The 19,833-nt window shown below is 33.7% G+C and overlaps 1 protein-coding gene across 6 annotated transcripts in view; it reads left to right on the top strand.

Moving 5' to 3' along the window:
* The window catches only part of CCDC102B (coiled-coil domain containing 102B), a 139,083-nt gene extending 120,261 nt beyond the window's left edge, over positions 1-18,822 (top strand). For 4 of the 6 annotated variants that reach the window (XM_025422054.2, XM_025422053.3, XM_025422056.2 and 1 more), the window contains 2 exons: positions 6,761-6,970; positions 10,324-10,680. In XM_025422054.2, coding sequence (XP_025277839.1) covers positions 6,761-6,970; positions 10,324-10,410 — 297 coding nt within the window. In that variant the 3' untranslated portion in view covers positions 10,411-10,680. Of the gene's footprint in view, positions 1-6,760; positions 6,971-10,323; positions 10,681-16,572 lie in introns of those variants that run through there. The other 2 variants (XM_035709461.2, XM_049112019.1) reach the window with 1 other exon arrangement.
* Positions 18,823-19,833: the final 1,011 nt, after the last annotated feature.

The following is a 19,833-nucleotide window of genomic DNA, read 5'->3' as shown; positions in this document are numbered from 1 at the left end:
TTGGTGTTGTCAGTATTTGGATTTTCACCATTCTAATAGGTGTGTAGTGGTATCCCATTGCTTTCATTATCTATTATCTATAGATCTTGGGCTCATTTTCAAATGCATTGTTTGTTTCCTACTGTTGAATTTAAAGAATTCTTTGTGTATTTTGGATAACAGTCCTTTATCAGATATGTTTCTTGCAAATATTTTCTTTCAGTCTTAGGCTTGTCTTCCCATTCTCCTGACATTGTTTTTCACAGAGCAGAAATTTTTAATTTTAATGGTCTATTTTACTAATTATTTCTTTCGTGAATCATGCCTTTGGTTATGTTTCTAAAAAGCCATCACCAAATCCATGATCATCTAAATTTTCTCCTGTTGGGATCCCTGGGTGGCGCAGCGGTTTAGCGCCTGCCTTTGGCTCAGGGCGCGATCCTGGAGACCTAGGATCGAATCCCACGTCGGGCTCCCGGTGCATGGAGCCTGCTTCTCCCTCTGCCTGTGTCTCTGCCTCTCTCTCACTCTCTCTCTGTGTGTGACTATCATAAATAAATAAAAACTTTAAAAAAAAATAAATAAATAAATTTTCTCCTGTATTTTATGTCATCTATGAAGTTTTACAGTTTTGTGTTTTACATTCTGGTTGGTGATCCATTTTGAGTTAATTTTTTAAGGGTGTAGTGTCTGTGCCTAGATTATTTCTTTTGCATGTGGATTCCTCTTCTTTTATTTAACTTTGTTACACGTTTTATTTCAAATTATTTCTAGGGATCTTTATGTTTAGAAACTATTCATAGATTTGAAATGAAATTAAAGGGATGCCTAGATGGCTCAGCAGTTCAGCTTTTGCCTTTGGGTCAGGGCATGATCCCGGGGTCCTGGGATCGAGTCCTGCATTGAGCTCCCTACATGGAACCTGTGTCTCCCTCTGCCTATGTCTCTGTCTCTCTCTCTGTGTCTCTCCTGAATAAATAAATAAATAAAATCTTAAAAAAATAATAAAATAAAATTAAAGTAACGAAAATCCATGTGACATTGCCCATTACTAAAATCATTTATTCTCTTGACTTTTGGTAAAAGATGGTGTGAGCTATCACTGAGCTGTATGTAGCTCTGAACAGGTGAGAAGTAGACTTTAATTTAGGAAAGAGTTTATCCAATTCTTTTTTGTTATTTTTTAAAAAATATTTATTTATTTGAGAGAGAGAGAGAGAGAGAGAGAGCAAGAGCAGGGTGAGGGGCAGAGGAAGAAGCAGACTCCATGCTGAGCAGGGAGCCCAATGTGGGGATCCATGCCAGGACCCTGGGATCATGACCTGAGCTAAAGGCAGATGCTTAGCCGACTGAGCCACCCAGGTGCCGTCTTATTTGTGATTTTAAGACTTAGAGAAAGAATGTTAAAAGACCCCGGGGTGGGTTGACACCAGTAATATGTGAATCAACTTTTTACTGTGAGTCAATAGAATTGCTTTTCTTTTGAGTAAATTTGCTGTTAGAGAAAGATGAACAATATTCAAAACTCCAAAATATATCAAAAGAAAATATATAGTACAATGCCCTCAGAATGTGATGGGTACTACTGCAAAGGGATATACATATATTAGCAGGTATCTGTTAGCATGGTGTGGATATAATTAGCTCAGGATTGGAATCAGAGAGGAACTTTAGGTAAGCCATAGGTTGGATTATTTGCCTACCTTGAGAATTGCTTCTACCCTTAAGGACCCCACTTTCTTCACGGCAGCAAGTACAAATGTACAGGATTATTGTAAGGATAAGAAATAACCTATATAACTCTTTACCAGAAATATATATTACCCTCAGTAAAAGAGTAATAATCTCATACTGCTAGGAAATAGCAAGCTTCCTGCCTTTTACCTCTTACTTCCAAAATCTCAGTTTGTGATGTGATTTTATGGCTGACTTGTCTAAAATGAAAATTCTGAATGTTTGCAAATATATTATTGGAATACCTTGTGGTTTTAGATGACTCTTCACTAACCCGCAGAATGCCACATAGTACACTCTGTTGGGGGTTTTCTGTTGGGGGGGAAGTTTTGTTGGGGGGCTTGACAATGTCCATTTACCAAATGATTGTCATCTTGATAAAAATATAAAAAATTAATATACTATTTTCATCTGTCAGTATTTAATTCAGCTGTTGATATGTTTTTTTTTCCTTTAGAAAACAAACATCACATGAAATACTGAGTTTAGAATAAATACAAATAATATAATTTCTGCCTCATAAGACTAGGCTCTAGGAAATATTTTCTATATTTTATAAATGAAAAATGGAGGCTTTCAGGATAAAGGAATTGGGATTCAACTGTAGGTCATTTTACTGAAAGGGTCATTCACCTGCCACAAAATGCAGTGGAGCTATGCCAAGATCAGTGAGTTAAGAGTAAATCTGAGAAATCCTACTGGTGTTAGGCATAGTAAGCTAAATAACTGGCCCTTCTAAGATGCTTTCTTAATTTTGCTTTTTGTCTAATTGAAATATAGGAAGGCTGTTTCCTAGACTACCATTGTGCACTTTCTTCTTCCTTCAACAGTATTTGTAGATCACTTCCATAGCATGTGTTAGGTCCCAGGCCGATGAACAAAATGGCACAGCTCTGGTTTCATAAACTTGCATTCTAGTATTATACTGATTAGAATCTTTGATGTTCTCTCAATAACAAGCAGCAATAACATCAGGTGAGTAGATTAAAATGTTTAGAGATGGCCTCATATTCTATCTTTAGGAATAATCACAATATTACATTTTCCACAAGCAACTCAAATGATTCTTAGGTTCACACTTACTTTCAAGAACCACTGCCTGCTTGTCTAGATTTCATATTGTACTCTATCCCACACCTAATATTTCATGATAGAACTCTTGGCTCTTAATAATGTTCAAACCCATTTCCTGCTTCCTTTATTGGAACATTCTTGCCTTGATTCTGTTTCTTCCTTCTTAAACTTCAGGTTTCAGCTTACATATTATTCCTCTAAGAAACCTCTGATTGCTTAATTTATTGCAGATGTTTCTCATCGCACTCAGGGAGTTTCATTCTTCATGAGTCTCTGCCCAATCTATACTTATATATTTATTTGTATTTTGTCAATAGAATATTCCAAGCTTCTTATGTAAGAGGTAATAATATTTGTTAAACACCTGAATAGTTATTTGGGTGTTTACATATTTTTCACAATATTTAATATGCATAACATGAGAAATCATTAACTCAACAAATATTTTACTGAACTCTTAGGATAATATATTTTTACATTAAAAATTTTAGAAAACATTTTTTTTCAATAATTCCCATATTACATGAAATTTAATTAACAATAGTACCCACTATTAGTTAAAATTCATAGTATAGTAGAGTTAGAATTAGAACATTTTAGGATTTTCTCTTGATCACTAAAAGCAAATTAATGGAACTCCATTTCAATTTGATATTACTATTAAAATTGCTTACAATAAATTCTGGAAGCTTAAAGTAGCACCTGATTTTTATTTTATTTTTAACTTGCATTCAGTTGAATGCCTTTCTTTTTTTTAAGATTTATTTATTTATTTTGGAGAGAGAAAGCATGAACACATGAGCTGGGGGAGGGGCAGAGGGAGAGAGAATATTGATCAAATTTCCCACTGAGTGTGAGCCTGATGGATTTCACAACCCTGAAATCATGACCTGAGTGGAAGTCAAGAATCTGACGCTTACTGACTGAGCCACCCATATACCCCTCAGTTGAATGGCTTTTCATGTAGTAGATTTTCATATGATTCTTGGAAAAGAATAACCTGATAAAAAATTTTATAAAATGAGAAAAGAAATAAAACTTTTATATTTATGATGTTCCAATTTCTACAGAACCTTTACTTTTTTGCTGTGTCGTGTATACATAAATTTATGAAATAATTGCTGTGTCAATAAACTACAAATAGAAAATAATAAGACATCATTATTTAAGATTTCTGTTACAACTGTTATAATTATTACTTTTTATAAATTATTTTTTTTAAAGATTTGGAGTTTATTCATTAAAATTATCTGTTACTTATTTAAGACCTTAGTTCTACCTGTTATCTGTTATCAGGTATAAAATTGACTTAAGCAATTTCTTTTAAATGCCTATAATTTTACAAAGCCTTGACATAGCATATTTGTCCTTGGCCAGAAATACATATATTTTCCTAAAATTAATTTTTTATCACCAAGTTAATGACTTTTTGTTATAGCTTTATTATTTTCATTCTGATAAGTGATGTGATGATAGTCAAAATGTTTAAGCATTAATCTTAATAATTAAAAAAATGACATGTTGGTAATTGGATTTTGAAATACTATTTTCACCTCATATCCCCAAATAGATACCCCACATGTTAAACCACATCATCTGAAATGTGAACTTTGAGGTGCCTGGGTGGCTCAGTCAGTTGAGTGTCTGACTTGATTTCAACTCAGGTCATGCTCTGAGAGTCCTAGGAGCAAGCCCCACATCAGACACTTTGCTCAGCAGAGATTCTCTCTCTCCTCCTGCCCCTCCTCCCTTGCTCATATGCACCCTCTCTCTCTCTCTCTCTCTCACCCTCTCTCTAAAATAAATCTTTGAAAATAAAATAACATACCTTAGTTTATTATATTTAATTGATAAACAAGATCTAGTTCCAAGAATGTAATTTTTGTTTCCTGCATTTTAGAAGCGAGAGCTTCTCTGGTTTGGAAACATAATATTTTCTACAATAATGGTACAATTTCATGTATATGAGAAAACAGATTTTAGAAATTTTTTAGCCAAAATCCATTTCCAAAGATATTTTGAAATCTAATATTTTCCATTTTTTTTAAGTCTTAACATTTTAAGTTGCTTTTGATTCAGTTGATTTCTCTTTCAGAATTTAAAATGTCATTGAAAAATACTTTGTAATGGTCTAATACTAATCAACACTTTGCAGTCAGGCCATTTGAAACAACTATGTAAAAATAGATAATTTCCAATTTTTATCCTTAACTGTTTAACGTGTCTCATATTTTAAATATGTTACATAGTTTGCAAGGCATTTTGAATAATTGACTTTATTTGGTCCCTATAATTCCACAAATTTGGTGGGTCTGGTGTTCTCAATTTTATTTAAAAACAGGAACAGAAAGAGGAAACATTTTGTTCGGAATCAGCCAATGAGAAAGTGACAGAAACAGGACTAGGTTCTACTTGCTTATTTACTGGAAAGAATGGCTTCACCATACAGATCTATGCCATAAAATTACCTTGACATTTGGATATACGTATGCCCTAAATATATCGGAGAAATACCTATATAATTATTTTTCCCAAATTATATTACCACAGTGTTTCTTCTCTAAGTAGAATATTGCTATGCAAAGTGTTTTCCTGTCAATTTAATTAACTTCACTTTTCACAAACTCTGTCACATTGGAGAATAAATTGTTCATACTGGGGAGATGAAGTTACCAGTCTGAGCTTACCCACCGAATCAATGGTGAAGTCAAGGTTAGAATTCAGAGCTCAGGATTAGAATTTAGAGCTAAAAGAGCTACTAATCATTTCTGCTTACAATATCCTGAGTAAGAAAAAATAATCATAACAGACCAATGTAATTCAATCTCACTATAATGAGCAAACATTTAAACACAATAAAACTGCATAATATAAACCCATTTGCTATTGCCTCTTTAGAATCTAAATATAAAAATGTTAGAAATAAAAACTGACCCAGGGGGACATAAAAATTAAACTAAATCCATTAAATCAAAACTTCTAGAGGTGGGTTCTAGTCACTGGTAATTATAAACATCTCCCCAAGAGAATCTCATGTGTAACCTTGGTTAGGAACCATGGGGTGAAAGTAGAGGTAAACAAAGTTTGTCTGTAGGAGGCTAGATAGTAATTGAGGCTTTGCTGGTCATACTGCCTCTATCCCAACAGTCTCTATCCCAGCAGTTCAACTCTGTCACTGTTAGTGTAAGAACAGTCATATAAGCAAGATGTAAACAAATGAATGCAGCTGCATTCCAATACAACTTTATTTGTGACATTGAAATTTGAATTTTATATAATGTTAATGTATCTATAAGAGTATTCTCTTTTTTTCAACCATTAAAATAACGCCAATATTATGGGATCTATTAAAATAGATGAGTCAGATTTGGCCCGCTGGCCATGGTGGCCAACCTTTATTCCCTGGAAATCCAATTAACCACTCACTCACTGTGTGTGTGACTATATTTTATGGTATTCCAATTATGGAATGTATAATATTCTGTTACATTCACTTGTCTTTGTTCTCAGTGACTAACATAATATGTGGAACTCGAAAGGTATAGTAAATAAATACATAAACCAGCGAATGAATACATGAAGTATATCCATGCAACCAGAATTGCCCAAGAAATTATTTTGTGCCTTCTCAATTGATAAATGTTCATCATTTAAGTGGAAATTGTTGGCAGAGTACCATTGTTTTTCACTTGACATACTTATTTGACAAATATGGGCTATATGGTTTTAGAAATAGTCTCATGAACCAAGAGGAAAGGTATGTTTATCTAAGGCATGGCCTGGTCTTAGGACCTTTGTGTTGTTTGCAAATTTTCAGACAAATCCAGTTTTCGTTTTAAAAATTATATAAATGTATGTATCTGTGAACCTTCCATAGTGGGTTGTTTTTGTTTTTGTTTTTGTTTTGCAGGGTGCCTTGCCTTTTAGCAATTACCAATGCTACATGTTGCCTCTCTGTGTTTTCTTTGTTTAGCTAGAGAGATTGCAGGCTGAAAATATCTCAGAGTGGGACAAGAGGGAAATGCTTGAAACAGAAAAACAAGGACTGGAAAAAGAAAATAGAAGGCTAAAGGCCCAGGTGAAAGAAATGGAAGAGCTCCTGGATAGGAAAACTAGATTAAGTTCAAACTCTCAAGGTCCTGATTTCAAGACGTCACAAATTGAACTGCAGGAGAAAAGCAAGGTACTGGTGCTCCTTGGAAGCAAATGTTCTCACTCACTATTCGTGCTTCCCTGATGCTCAGTAGATGCTGCCTTCACTTCCACCCACCTCCAAATCTGAACATTTCCTTTCTATTTAACATCTGATAGCTTGCTCTCTTTCTCATTGTGAGGTAGAATAACATTGTTCATGAATATGAAAACAGAGTGTAACCAGTTTTGTATGAAAATGTTACAATACGACAAACTTGACAGTTCCAAGCTTTTCCAAAAGGAAGAAAAAAGTGAAGGGATGGACCTTTGTGGTTTTTGTTTCCTTTTATAGTTTTGTCTCAGTATTTTTCAAGCAATTGATCTTATTTCTCAGTAAGTATATTTCTCGATTAGTTTGAACAACTGTCTAATAAGCATTTGTCAGCAGCGATAGTATCTGCATAAACAATTCAATTCAGTGGAAGTTTACTCCTCTGGTTCTTTTCAGAAAAATTTTCAGAAAAATTATTTTTGAGTCATTTCAATGCCTCATGTTGCAAATACCTTTTATAGCCTATAGAACAAATACTAAAACTAGAATTAAATTCAGAATCTGACTTTGAGAACTTCAAATTGCAATTGTTTTATCCTAAAGCCAATAGACATAATTACTGCATAGATGGGATTTTTAAAAATAAATAGTTTTTAGATTTTAAAAATAATCTCTTAATGGTGCAATTTGTGTGTTTTATTGTCAACATGCTGAAAAACATTTACATCTTGTTTCTATTTCTTCCATTAAAGTATGTATAGTGGGCAGCCCGGGTGGCTCAGCGGTTTAATGAGCAGGTTTAACACCTTCGGTCCAGGGTGTGATCCTGGAGACCCGGGATCGAGTTCAGATCAAGCTCCTTGCATGGAATCTACTGCTCCCTCTGCCTGTGTCTCTACCTCTCTCTCTCTCTCTCTCTCTCTGTGTGTGTGTGTGTCTCATGAATAAATAAATAAAATATTTTAAAAAATAATGTATAATATCTTAGTGCACAATTCTATTATTTCACTCTATCTTGTTAACAGTGAATTAAAAGTGTGTTTGATAAGCTCATATTTTTTAAATTATATAAGTAGTTCATACTCATATGAGTCCTAAAAGCTAAATGGCCAAAAAAAAAATTGAATTCCATATCACTTTTCTTTATTCTTTGTGATTCTAGGGATTAATTGCATATGCAAGATTCAATTGCATTGGTGTTCTGTGACTTGTCAGTACAGATATCTAAAGTGAAATATTATAGTCAGTAATCCTAATTTTCTATTATATGGATTCAGAAACCAGCCATAATAGTATATTTGATTCTAACATATACAACTGATAAATCTGTAGAGATGTTTTTATACAGATTTCTACTTGTGGGAGAACAGAATTATTTCAATTATGAAACAAGTTTTGATCATCAAAATACCTGTTTGCATTTGAGTCACTGGAACAGAACAAGTTTTTCTGTTACACTCTGTATCACTTACTGCGGTAGAAGCTGGGTGATGTGAAGATTAATGAATCATTATCCCTGCCCAGAATGGGCTTAAAGTCTATATGGGGAGATAAACACATAAATTATTATCAGTAGTACATTATGATAAGGCTAATAAAATAGAATGAGAATATGTATGGAATAACTCATTCAATTTCATTTTGATTCCTATCTAGTTACATCAAAATATTATAACTTAAAATATGTCAGTTAAGAAATATGAGGGTTGAATGAGGACTGTTTGGAACTGGCATATACATCAATTGGCATGTCCTGTCAACAGGGCACAGGGGCCACACCTGGTCTCTTTGGGACAAGTGTAGTTCTTCAGCTTAGAACTAAACAGAAGTTGGAAACTGAGAAGATTCTGGAAGGCCTGACCAAACCAGTGGATGTGTTCATAAGTCAGAAAACTATCCCTTAAGTATATATTATCTTGATGACCAGGAAGAGGTGTTGGTGATTCCAATGCTCTTCATTAGGATTCAGACTTACCCTTGAACCAAAATAATTACTTATCATAGTGCAGCTACAGGTCAAAATCCTTCGTTCCACAGAGACCCCCACTGGGATTGAGATTCAAATGTCCCCAAACACCAAATGAATCAAAGCTGCAAATAAAATATGCCTAAGTCCAGAGAATACTGTAGATTTTATTATAACATGAAGCCAAATTGTAGTTTTAATATTTTTAAATAAAAGCTATTTAAAAAATAAATAAATAAATAAATAAATAAATAAATAAATAAATAAATAAAAGCTATTTATATGTATATAATTACACATATAAATATCATATAGGAGTATTCTGTGTATATAGGTATATAATTACCATATAGAAGCACCATTTACTTATGTGAAAATAAGTTCTATATATGAGTAACACTTATATATAGGTGCTGACATAGAAGTGCCAAAACAGTAACCACTCAATTATCAGTCTCTAAAAGAGGTGTAAAGTCTCTTACTGTGTTATCTTTATATCCAATCACATTTAACAAATATCTGTGACAGACACGGAATTGCCTGCTATTCACAGAAATCTCCATATCAATAAATTGTGTTAATTTCTTGAACTTTAATGTTTTCATTGTTCAATGACTTTTTAAAAATAAATCCTTATTTATACAGGAAGGGAAGAATTTCACATACATATTTGAAATACATAGTGCTATATTTTGCATATATTTGGCTTTCATATTATAGGGAATAAATTTTTAAATTTTCATTTTAAATGGCACTATTGCGGCACCTGGATGGCTCAGTCAGTTAAGCATCTGCCTTCTGCTCAGGTCATTGTCTCAGGGTTCTGGGATCAAGCCCTGTGCCAGGCTCCCTACAGAGTCTGATTCTCCTGCTGTTTCACAACCCTTCCCCATACACACACACACACACACACACACACACTCTCTCTCTCTCTCTCTCAAATAAATAAAATAAAATTAAATCTTAAAAAAATAGTGTAAAGTACACTATTAATTTAAGGACAAAGATTCTCCTTAGCATGAATAATTGCATCACACGAATCTCCATCTTGTTGTTGCTTTTATGTCCTATGTTAAAGCTATGTGTGCATCAATCTTTTACAATTAAACATACAGCAGCATGCACCTGAACTTTTAATTAAGAAAGTTACTAGGTTAGAAAATTACTAATCAGTAAGAATACTTGAGAGGTGGGACCATGCCTGTGAGAGGTACAGGGAGAAGAAGTTCTGAGACAACTTGGTAAATTGTGTGATTAAGAAAAGGACATCTTCACAAAGGGGTGGTGAAAAGAAAAAGAAAACAAAACTTTAAGGACTTCATGAATTCTGATCTCTTTCTGAGGTTTTACTTCCACCTTCCTTCCTCCCTTTGTTCACTTCCAGGAACTTTTAGGAGGACAGAGAGAAGAGGAGAGAAGAGAGGAAAAAAGAAGACAAATGAGGGACAAGGAAGGGAAAAGTGAAGTTTGAGCCCATGATAGAGAAGACAACAAAATAAACTGGGAACAAACACAGATAAACTAATATTTATCACAATATGTCCTTGTTTTGCTGTAATGGAGAAAAGTAGAATCATAATTCCCAACCATTTTCCTAGATATGATTCCTGTCCTATCAATGATGATTTACTTTATTTCCTTTATCAAGTGACAGATTTTTGTACTTAGAAAGCTTTAATTAACTCTATTGTTATGCAGTGTATGTATTCTCCATTCCAAATAAGACTTCTTCAAGTGAAAAGTTATTGGATAAAGCTGTCAGTGTTCTACTGGGTAAAGCCCCATGAACTAGTCAACATGCCTCTCATGAAGTTTTTTGGAGGCTTGTTTTCTTAAGTCATTCTGGCAACTGAACTCCTTCCTTCAGGTCACACAATTGGTCATTTTCAGAAAGTTAATGTGACAGAGTGGTAATTGATGTGTCTCAGGAAAATGATGAATTAATCTAAAAGTGGAAAGGCCATCAAAGTCAATTCCTAATGAATTTACTTTTCTGATAGTGTCCATTCCTTGAATAGGAATGACATCACATTTATTTTGTTTAGTAACTTTACCCTTAGAAATATTTTATTTTCATTCAGATGTTTAGTAGGCAAACCTATGGATTTATTAACTTTTCTGCATTCACTATTTCTCTTTCAAAACCTTCTTTGCTCATAACATTTTTGAATAATTTAAGAATAAAAATAATACCTATTCTTATACTGTTATAAAATAGTAATAATTTAAATACAGAATAACATAATTAGATAGGGTCATTTCAAGTTTTCTTTTAACTATTCTTATGTTGCTTTGCTTTCCAAGGTACACCAGAAATTTTAATTTTTGACATAGTGATTATTTTGGATATCTGGAAATTTTTAACCCTTTCATATGTGAAATGTATTTTGTGTATAAAAATGAAAATAATTCATTTTTCTTTGAGGCAAAACACTAAGCTACCTGTGGATGTCATTATGAATTGATAATTTAGCTATTTCATGAAAATTAGAAATGCATCCTGATTTTGTATACATTTTAACAAAAGTGAATGGGATTGCATGGGTTGAGCAGAACAATGTTCTTTTCCCCAAGAATTTCTGAAATTACCAGAGATAGATTCTTAAGTACCGTTTATGAATGTCATAAAGAGGTATCTACTGAGAGTTCCCGTGGGATTGAAATAAATCAATATACTACACAATAGGGTGACACTTTCTCTAATATAATATGACTGCCCTCACTCACCCTTAAATATACATATGCTTGCATGCACACAAATGTACATGCACATACATACAATGAGTTGATTTTTTATAAATAAACTCTAAAATAGGAATTTTATTTTTTCTGTTTTGTGATTCTCCACCAGAGAGAAGGTAAGATTTTGTATATATGAATCCTTATTTCTAGGGATATATTATCACGAGATGGGGTTTCACTTTTTCACAAATGCAATCATAGCTTATTAAATAAAATTAAATTTATTAAATTAAAATTATGAATAGTAAATCTCAACTACTACAGTGTTTGGCACACCTTCATAAATATGTGCTAGATATATAAATAAATGAATTTATGTTCCATTTTCATTATTTAAATTTCATTATTTAATTAAATATTTAATTCTTCTACTTTCCTATTAATTCTATGCTAGAGGGCAATAGGTCTATAAGGCTGTTGGAGGCTTATAATATCCTTCAAAATCTCTTTTCTGTATAGCAGATCAATGATATTTTGTCTGATAGCCAATTAAAACCAAGAGGCAAATTTTGACATTTAGGTCACTTATATTTTGCAGATTTAGAAACTTCATGAAATTTTGTATTATAAATTGTGACATTCAGATATGAAATTATATCATTTTCTGTTTGATGTGTCTAGCATGCTACTAATAATCCACTATATTATTGCAAAATGATTGGCAGTTCACATAGCTGTTATCGGTTGATTTATATTAGCTTGATTTAAAGCAATGATAAAGACATAATATTTAGTTTCTTACTTAAAATGACAAAACACTATGGTTTTAATACTTCTTTAAGACTAAAGCAAAAATTCAAATTAAAAATAAAATTATAAGATGAGGGAAAAACCCATAGGTTGGTGCCTTTACAAAAGAGACTCCAAAGAGCATCTGTATTAGTAATCAGGGAAAGTGGTAACCACTAAATGTGTGACCGAACACATCTGTAACAGGAAAATGGGGCCTGAAGTTAGAGGATGAAAGAATAAACTCCTATTCTGGTCTGTGCTCAATATTTCGGACCAAATAATACTCTTTGTCCTTTAGTTTCCTCATTTTTAAGAAAAGAGTCTGGAATAAATAGCTGAGATTCTCCCAGCACCAAAATGCCATTATCCTATTATGTTTTCCAAAATTTAGCCACTAGGTTTAAATAAAAGCACTAATTTGGGTTCATGAGGACAATGTACTGTTTCTTTAGAGTTTCAGTTTATTTTCACTAAAATAGCTGTTGGCTCTTGATACAGCTTAGCGTACTCTTTCCACTTGCTGGATTTATTTCTTTTTAATTCATGCAGTTAAATTTAATACGGTTGTTGACATAATTGAGAGATTTTTCATTTCATATTCCTCTGCTACTGCCCATCACTTTCTGTTTCCCTATCATTTTATTTTGCTTAATTTAATGGTATTTAAATCCCCACAGCATTTGGCAGCCTTTCTAATTCTCTCTAAATTCTAGGAAAACAGAGGAAAGGAAGCATCAATACATCAGTAACTAACAATAATCATCTCTTTGCTTTTTAACCAACTTTGACTTAATTTTCATAGTTCCACGTATGTGTGTGTATGTGTATGTGTGTGTGTGTGTGTGTGTGTGTGAAGGTGGCCCTATTTTAGTGTAACATGAATAGGAAGTCAATTAAATTACAAATCACATTCACATTTCACGTTCAGTTCCTTTGCTAGCATTCTGTTATTCCATGTATGTTCAGTAGAATTCACATGGTAGAGAGAAGGAATTCAAAAATAGATTAGATGTTCTTACCTCTTAAAGCAATGTTTCCTGAAGTTGGATCATGGTCCTACTGTACCAAATAGGGTGCTTTCCTAAAATGAAAATTCCAAGTTAATAGACATGTAACTTGGGAAGTAGCAATGTATATATTTTTAAAAAGTAGCTAGGTATCCATTAGACTGATGAATGGATAAGGAAAATGTGTTTTTTCTCTCTATATATATACACATATATAAGTGTGTACGTATATATATATATATACACACACATGATAATTTTATATATAATATTTATCATGATTATATATATAATAGAATATTACTCAGGCATAAAAAATGAAATCTTGCCATTTGCAGTGATATGGAAGGAGCTAGAGACTATTATGCTAAGTGGAATAAATCAGTCAGGGAAAGAAATGCCATATGATTTCACTTATATGTGGAATTTAGGAAACAAAACAAATGAGCAAAAGGGGAAAAAAAGGATATAGAGAGGCAAACCAAGAAACAGACTCAACTACAGGGAACAAACTGATGGTTAACAGAGGGGAGGTTGTAGGGGATGGGTAAAATAGGGGATGGGGATTATGGAGTGCACTTGTGATGAGTGACAGGTGTTCTAGTGAAGTGTTGAATCACCATATTGTACATTTGAAACTAATATTATGCTGTATGTTAACTGGAATTTGAATAAAAATTAAAAAATTATTTTAACAGCCAATAAATAAAAATAAAATATTGATAGATTCAGCCAAAATCTCAAAAAAAAAAAAAACAATGATTTTTATATCCACTAAAACTTGGAAAACTACAAGTCAACACACAGTGTTTTCAAAATATATTATAATCCCCTTTAAATGATTTTAGGTTATTTCTGATTTTGCATTATTGAATAGTGTGTGTGTGTGTGTGTGTAACTTTAGTGATTAGGGTAAATATTTTTTGTTAATGATAATATCAAGTTACTTTTGAGAACTTTTTTTTCAATTCATAGTTAATTTAAATAAATACCACAAGTGTTTATTTCACTAATGCTGGAAACTCTGGTTCTCTGTGCTGGAGGCAAGTTGATGGTTATTTTGGTGGCATGTCCTTGACAACATGGGGAAAGAGTAGGGAAATGTGAGAGGTCTGCTATGCCAACGTGAGGCAGGTGTAGCATATGGAGAAATAATTAGCTGGCTGAGTCTGTATTACAAGAATAATTTTACCTTAAGCCAGTTAAAATTAATTATCCTACCTTAAGCCAGATAGAATTAATTCAATTTCTCCCAAAGAAACTGTTTATTTGGCACAATTTGGGTGGACGTAGCTGGAATGTTTTTTACTCACATTAATGAGCATTTCATAATTAGAACTATGTCCTTTGGCTCTGTATACAAACAGGAAAAAAAAAAGAAAAAATTTAGATTCACAAAATTTTAAAGCCCAAATCTGTCCTACCCTCCAGATAATTTTCTGGGTTTTAATATTTTCTGATTTTATATTTGAATGAGTCACTGCTTATTAGCTTAACTTGCACCATATGAGGAATGCCTTTTTCATTCTTTATGTTAGATTTGTCTTATCCACTTTTTGCTTATTAGCATGTCATTCATTATAAGAAAAAGTTTATTTCAGTTTTTTTTATTTGTAATGATTGTAAAGGCAGTATCAGCATTTTGTTTTTTCAAAACTAGATAAAAAGGTTTTCAGTGTTTTCTGTGATGAAGCAATATGAGTGTTCAAATGGTACAATTCATCCCATCAGAAGAAGAATATTAAGACATAATTTTATAAAAGGTGAAAGGTATTTATTATATGTTAAAAAATTCATTTAAAGTCAGGTAACATTTATGCTTTAATGTGTTTGTTGATTAATTCAACAAACATTTGCTGAAGTCAGAGTTTGGTTTTAAGTATCAAAAAACACATAAATAACATAAGTATGTAATACAAGGAATCCGATGACTTAGGACTTGGAAGTAAACTCCACACTTGATGTATAGGAATGACCCCTGTTGGATCACCGCAGAACAGGTCTAATTAAATGGGTTCCTCGGAGAAGGTATCAGGAAGGGACAGCTTTCTGTGACACAGTTCCATCCTTGCCTCCATGATCACTCTACCTTACCTACAAGATGGGGATAGAAGACACCCTATGCCTGGGCCTGCCAACTCTATAGTTCCTTTTTTTTTTTTTTTTTTTAAATTTTTTTTATTTATTTATGATAGTTACAGAGAGAGAGAGAGGCAGAGACAAGGCAGAGGGAGAAGCAGGCTCCATGCACCGGGAGCCCGATGTGGGATTCGATCCCGAGTCTCCAGGATTGCGCCCCAGGGCCAAAGGCAGGCGCCAAACCGCTGCGCCACCCAGGGATCCCTTACTGCCACTCTTCCCACTCTGAGATCAGCTCCAATTTCAGGCCTTGCTTGAGCACATTTCTTTTCATCCTCTAAGGCCTATCTGGAGCTCCCGCTGTAAGAGATTCAAAGAAATGTAGATGTTTAGCAATACAAGAGGAAAAACTAGAAGAAATCTGGAACAAATGTTGAGATAGTCAATCTATATTTCAGACACACACAGTGTAGATAGGGGTTATAAGGGTGGCAAGACACACAATTTAACAGCTGTCCTTAGGAAAAGTACAGTCAAATCAAATCATCAACGAAGCAGTCTATAATGGCAACTGTGTCAAATGCTGAAAATTAGAAGATTTATGGCATTGCTTCTCCCTGAGAAATGACTATTCAGATTTTGGTCAGAAAGAAGAAAGGAAGTCATGACCTGGAGAGGTGTCGTATAAGAGCATTCCATACCAAGTGAATAAGTGCAAGGGCTTATTTGCTTTGGTTGAAGCTTGGGGAAAACAAGTGAAGTCTACGAATTTTTGTTTTGTTTTGTTTTAAAGATTTTAATTATTCATAAGAGACACAGAGAGGCAGAGACATAGGCAGAGGGAGAAGCAGGCTCCCCACAGGGATCCTGATGCAAGACTCAACCCCAGGACCCCAGGATCACGACCTGAGCTAAAGGCAAATGTTCAACCACTGAGCCCTCAGGTTCCCCAAGCCTACTGATTTTCAAAATCCTTGAGTATGTGAAGTCAAGGAGAGAAATGGCTTGGGGAGAGATATTTGGAAGAAAGCTGAAGTTCTAAGGCTCTAAAACCTATATCTACTACTTCTCAGGTCCATGGCTTGGTGATGGAGCTCCAAGGACTGATCTGAAGACCACTGGTGAGCAAAGGGAGGAGATGTGCTAGCAAAAGTCCATGTGCTATAGAAGTGGTGGGGAAGGTACAGAAAAAGAAGTCATGGGATCTCCTAAATTAACTTTTAAGTATTCCCCTCAAAGGATCTGGTGGCTATACTTAGCTTGTGTAGCTAAAGGAATTGTCATGTTATGACCTTTCCTGGTTGCTTTATCCTTAGATCCTGTTGTTTGTCTCTGTCCAAATGTATTTGCACTGAAATTAAAGTACCTTCTATGTTGTTTAGGGACTTTATCCATCAATTCAGATTATTCTTGGTGTACACTAATGATATAGTTTAGTTTCTTTAATGATTAAGCCTGTACTGACTTGTTATTTTGGAAGTTTTCTGTTAGCATCTGCAGCTAAACATGTTTTGACTACTTATTTACCTAAGAAAGGCTACATTTTGCTCTGTACCTTTATCTACTTTTATTCCAAACATTGTATACTATAATCAAGGTTCACTTCACCATAGAGATAGTTATTTTTATTGGGATACAATCTGAAAATAAATCTCATCTTCAGGTAGAAAATGGACAAGATGACACTTATTATATCAGAATATGTCCCACCATTTTATTTGCCATCTACCCAGTATAGAATTCATATATATAGATAGATATATAAAATACATATTACATATAGACCCTATAGATAGATATATATAAAATACATATTACATAGAGACCCATTATATATATATATATATGTAATATATATAAAACACCCCCTCCTAATTACACACACAGACATGCAGAGCTACATATGCATGAGAAAAGTATAACAATGCGGTAGGCCAAATATTGATAAATCCAAGATGATAAAGATAATTAGGAAGTTCCTAAATTTTTTGTTATGATAATGATCTGATCATCTGAGACCAGAAGATAAAAAAAATCTATACTTAAATATTTATTTTATTGGCAAAACATAAAAGTAAATGTGTTTGGAGATTCAACATCAATTTTGTCTTATTAGTGGATGGTCATTATTTAGAGAACCATAACATCTATTCACCTGGCTTCTACTTAACATGCATTGTTTTTCCTCTAGGATCAACTCCACCCCCCAAATTTCAGGCCACACCCTTTGCTTAAGGTTAATATCACCTCTAACTTCAGGTGGGGTGATTCATGTTTATCTAATCAAAATCAAGTTTGCTGGGTACCATACTAGTATGGGCAAGTAACCACCTCAGAGACAATTAAATGTAATGATGCTTAGACTTTTTGAAGAGACACACTTTCTTGCTGTTAAACCTGAGAATATACAGATTTAGAGCAGTAAAAACGCATCATACTTTCACATGGAGCTGCATGGGGAAGAGAGCTTAGGCATAGACAGGGACCTGACCAGGAGACATAATGAGCTTCCCTGGCTTAAGACATAGCCTGGATCAAGATACCCAGGGAATTGTAAATAATGCTGCTATAAACATAGGAGTGCATGTATCCCTTTCTATTAGTGTGTTTATATTCTTTGGGTAGATATTCAGAGTGAGATTTCTGCATCATAAGGTGGTTCTATTTTTAATCTTTTAGGGAATCTCCATACTGTTTTCCACAGTGGCTGAACCAGTTTGCATTCCCAGCAACAGGGCATGAGTGTTCCTTTTTCTCCACATCCTCACTAACACTTGTTTCTTGTGGTTAGCCATTCAGACAGCTATGAGGTGATGTCTCATACAATAGCCAGATTATGGGAGGAGCCCAAGGGTCCATCGATTGATGAATGGATAAAGAAGATGTGGGGTGTGTGTGTGTATACACATATATATAATATTATTCACATATATATAATATTATTCAGCCATAAAAATGAATGAAATCTTGCCATTGCCAATAATGTGGATGGAGCTGGAGAGTATAATGGTAAGGAAAATAAACCAGTTAGAGAAAGATAAATACTATATGATCTCATTCATATGCAGAATTTAAGAAACAAAATAAAAGAGCAAAGGAAAAAAGAGAGACAAATCAAGAAACAGATTCTTAACTATAGAGAACAAAATGATGGTTACCAGAGGGGAGGGGAGTGGGGGGATGGGAGAAACAGGTGATGGGAATGAAGGAGTGCACTTGTGATGAGCACTGGGTGTTGTATGGAATTGTTGAATCAGTATCTTGTACTCCTGAAACAAATATAACACTGTATGTTAACTATACTGGAATTAAAATAAAAATAATGAAAAAGATACCACTGGGATTTTCAGTTATTTGTGTCCGTGAATTTTCTTCTCCTTTAAAGAAACTGAGTTTCCAGTAAATTCCAATAAATAAAAATGTGTTTTCTGATAAATCAAAACAATTGTAATAATAGTGAATATATTCGGGCAGCCCAGGTGGCTCAGCAGTTTAGTGCTGCCTTTGGCCCAGGGCATGATCCTGGAGCCCCGGGATCAAGTCCCACATCAGGCTCCCTGCATGGAGCCTGCTTCTCCCTCTGCCTGTGTCTCTGCCTCTCTCTGTGTGTGTGTGTGTGTGTGTGTGTGTGTGTGTCTCATATGAATAAATAAGTTAAATCTTTAAAAATAAAATAAAAGCCAGGTTTTAAAGGAAAATTAGTTTAAATAAAAAAATAAACTTCATTTCAAGGAAAAACAGAACAAATAAGTTTGCTAATCATTATTAGGATAGGCAAATGGTATTCAGCTTTTAGCTATCAAGGATGTATTATATATAAATATAAAAGGGGAATAGCGTGAACATATCTATACACACAGGTGCAGTGAATTGCACATGTGAACTGTGAGTAGATGTTTTTTTTTTTTTTTTCACTTCCATGTTGGAGAAAACTATTCCCTAATGTATTTTGTAGGTTTATCTCCTATTTAAAGAGTTATATTCTGTGATATAATTTTTATTGCTTATAACTGTCATAATATTAAATAATTTCCCCAACTATTAGTTATCAACACTTATAAAGTGCTAATGAGATTAGGTTATTCAGTATATGTGAATATCTGGAAGAGATACACACTAGTAGAAGATGGATTGAAAAGTTTTGTTATATTGGCCACAGTCTTATAAGCAGATGTGCTGGTTCCCCTTATGGCAGCACCTAAGAAAAATAAATATAGCTTTGTCATCTGTGTTTACCCATACTGAGCTGAAAAACATTGACTTCTTCATAAACTCTACCAGGTGTATTTCAGTAATTAATTATTAAAAATTTGGAAATTCAGAAGCAGCATTTT

Source organism: Canis lupus, chromosome 1 (assembly GCF_003254725.2).
Source record: "Canis lupus dingo isolate Sandy chromosome 1, ASM325472v2, whole genome shotgun sequence".
Lineage (NCBI taxonomy): Eukaryota > Metazoa > Chordata > Mammalia > Carnivora > Canidae > Canis > Canis lupus.
This window is presented reverse-complemented; position numbering and strand designations above follow the sequence as displayed.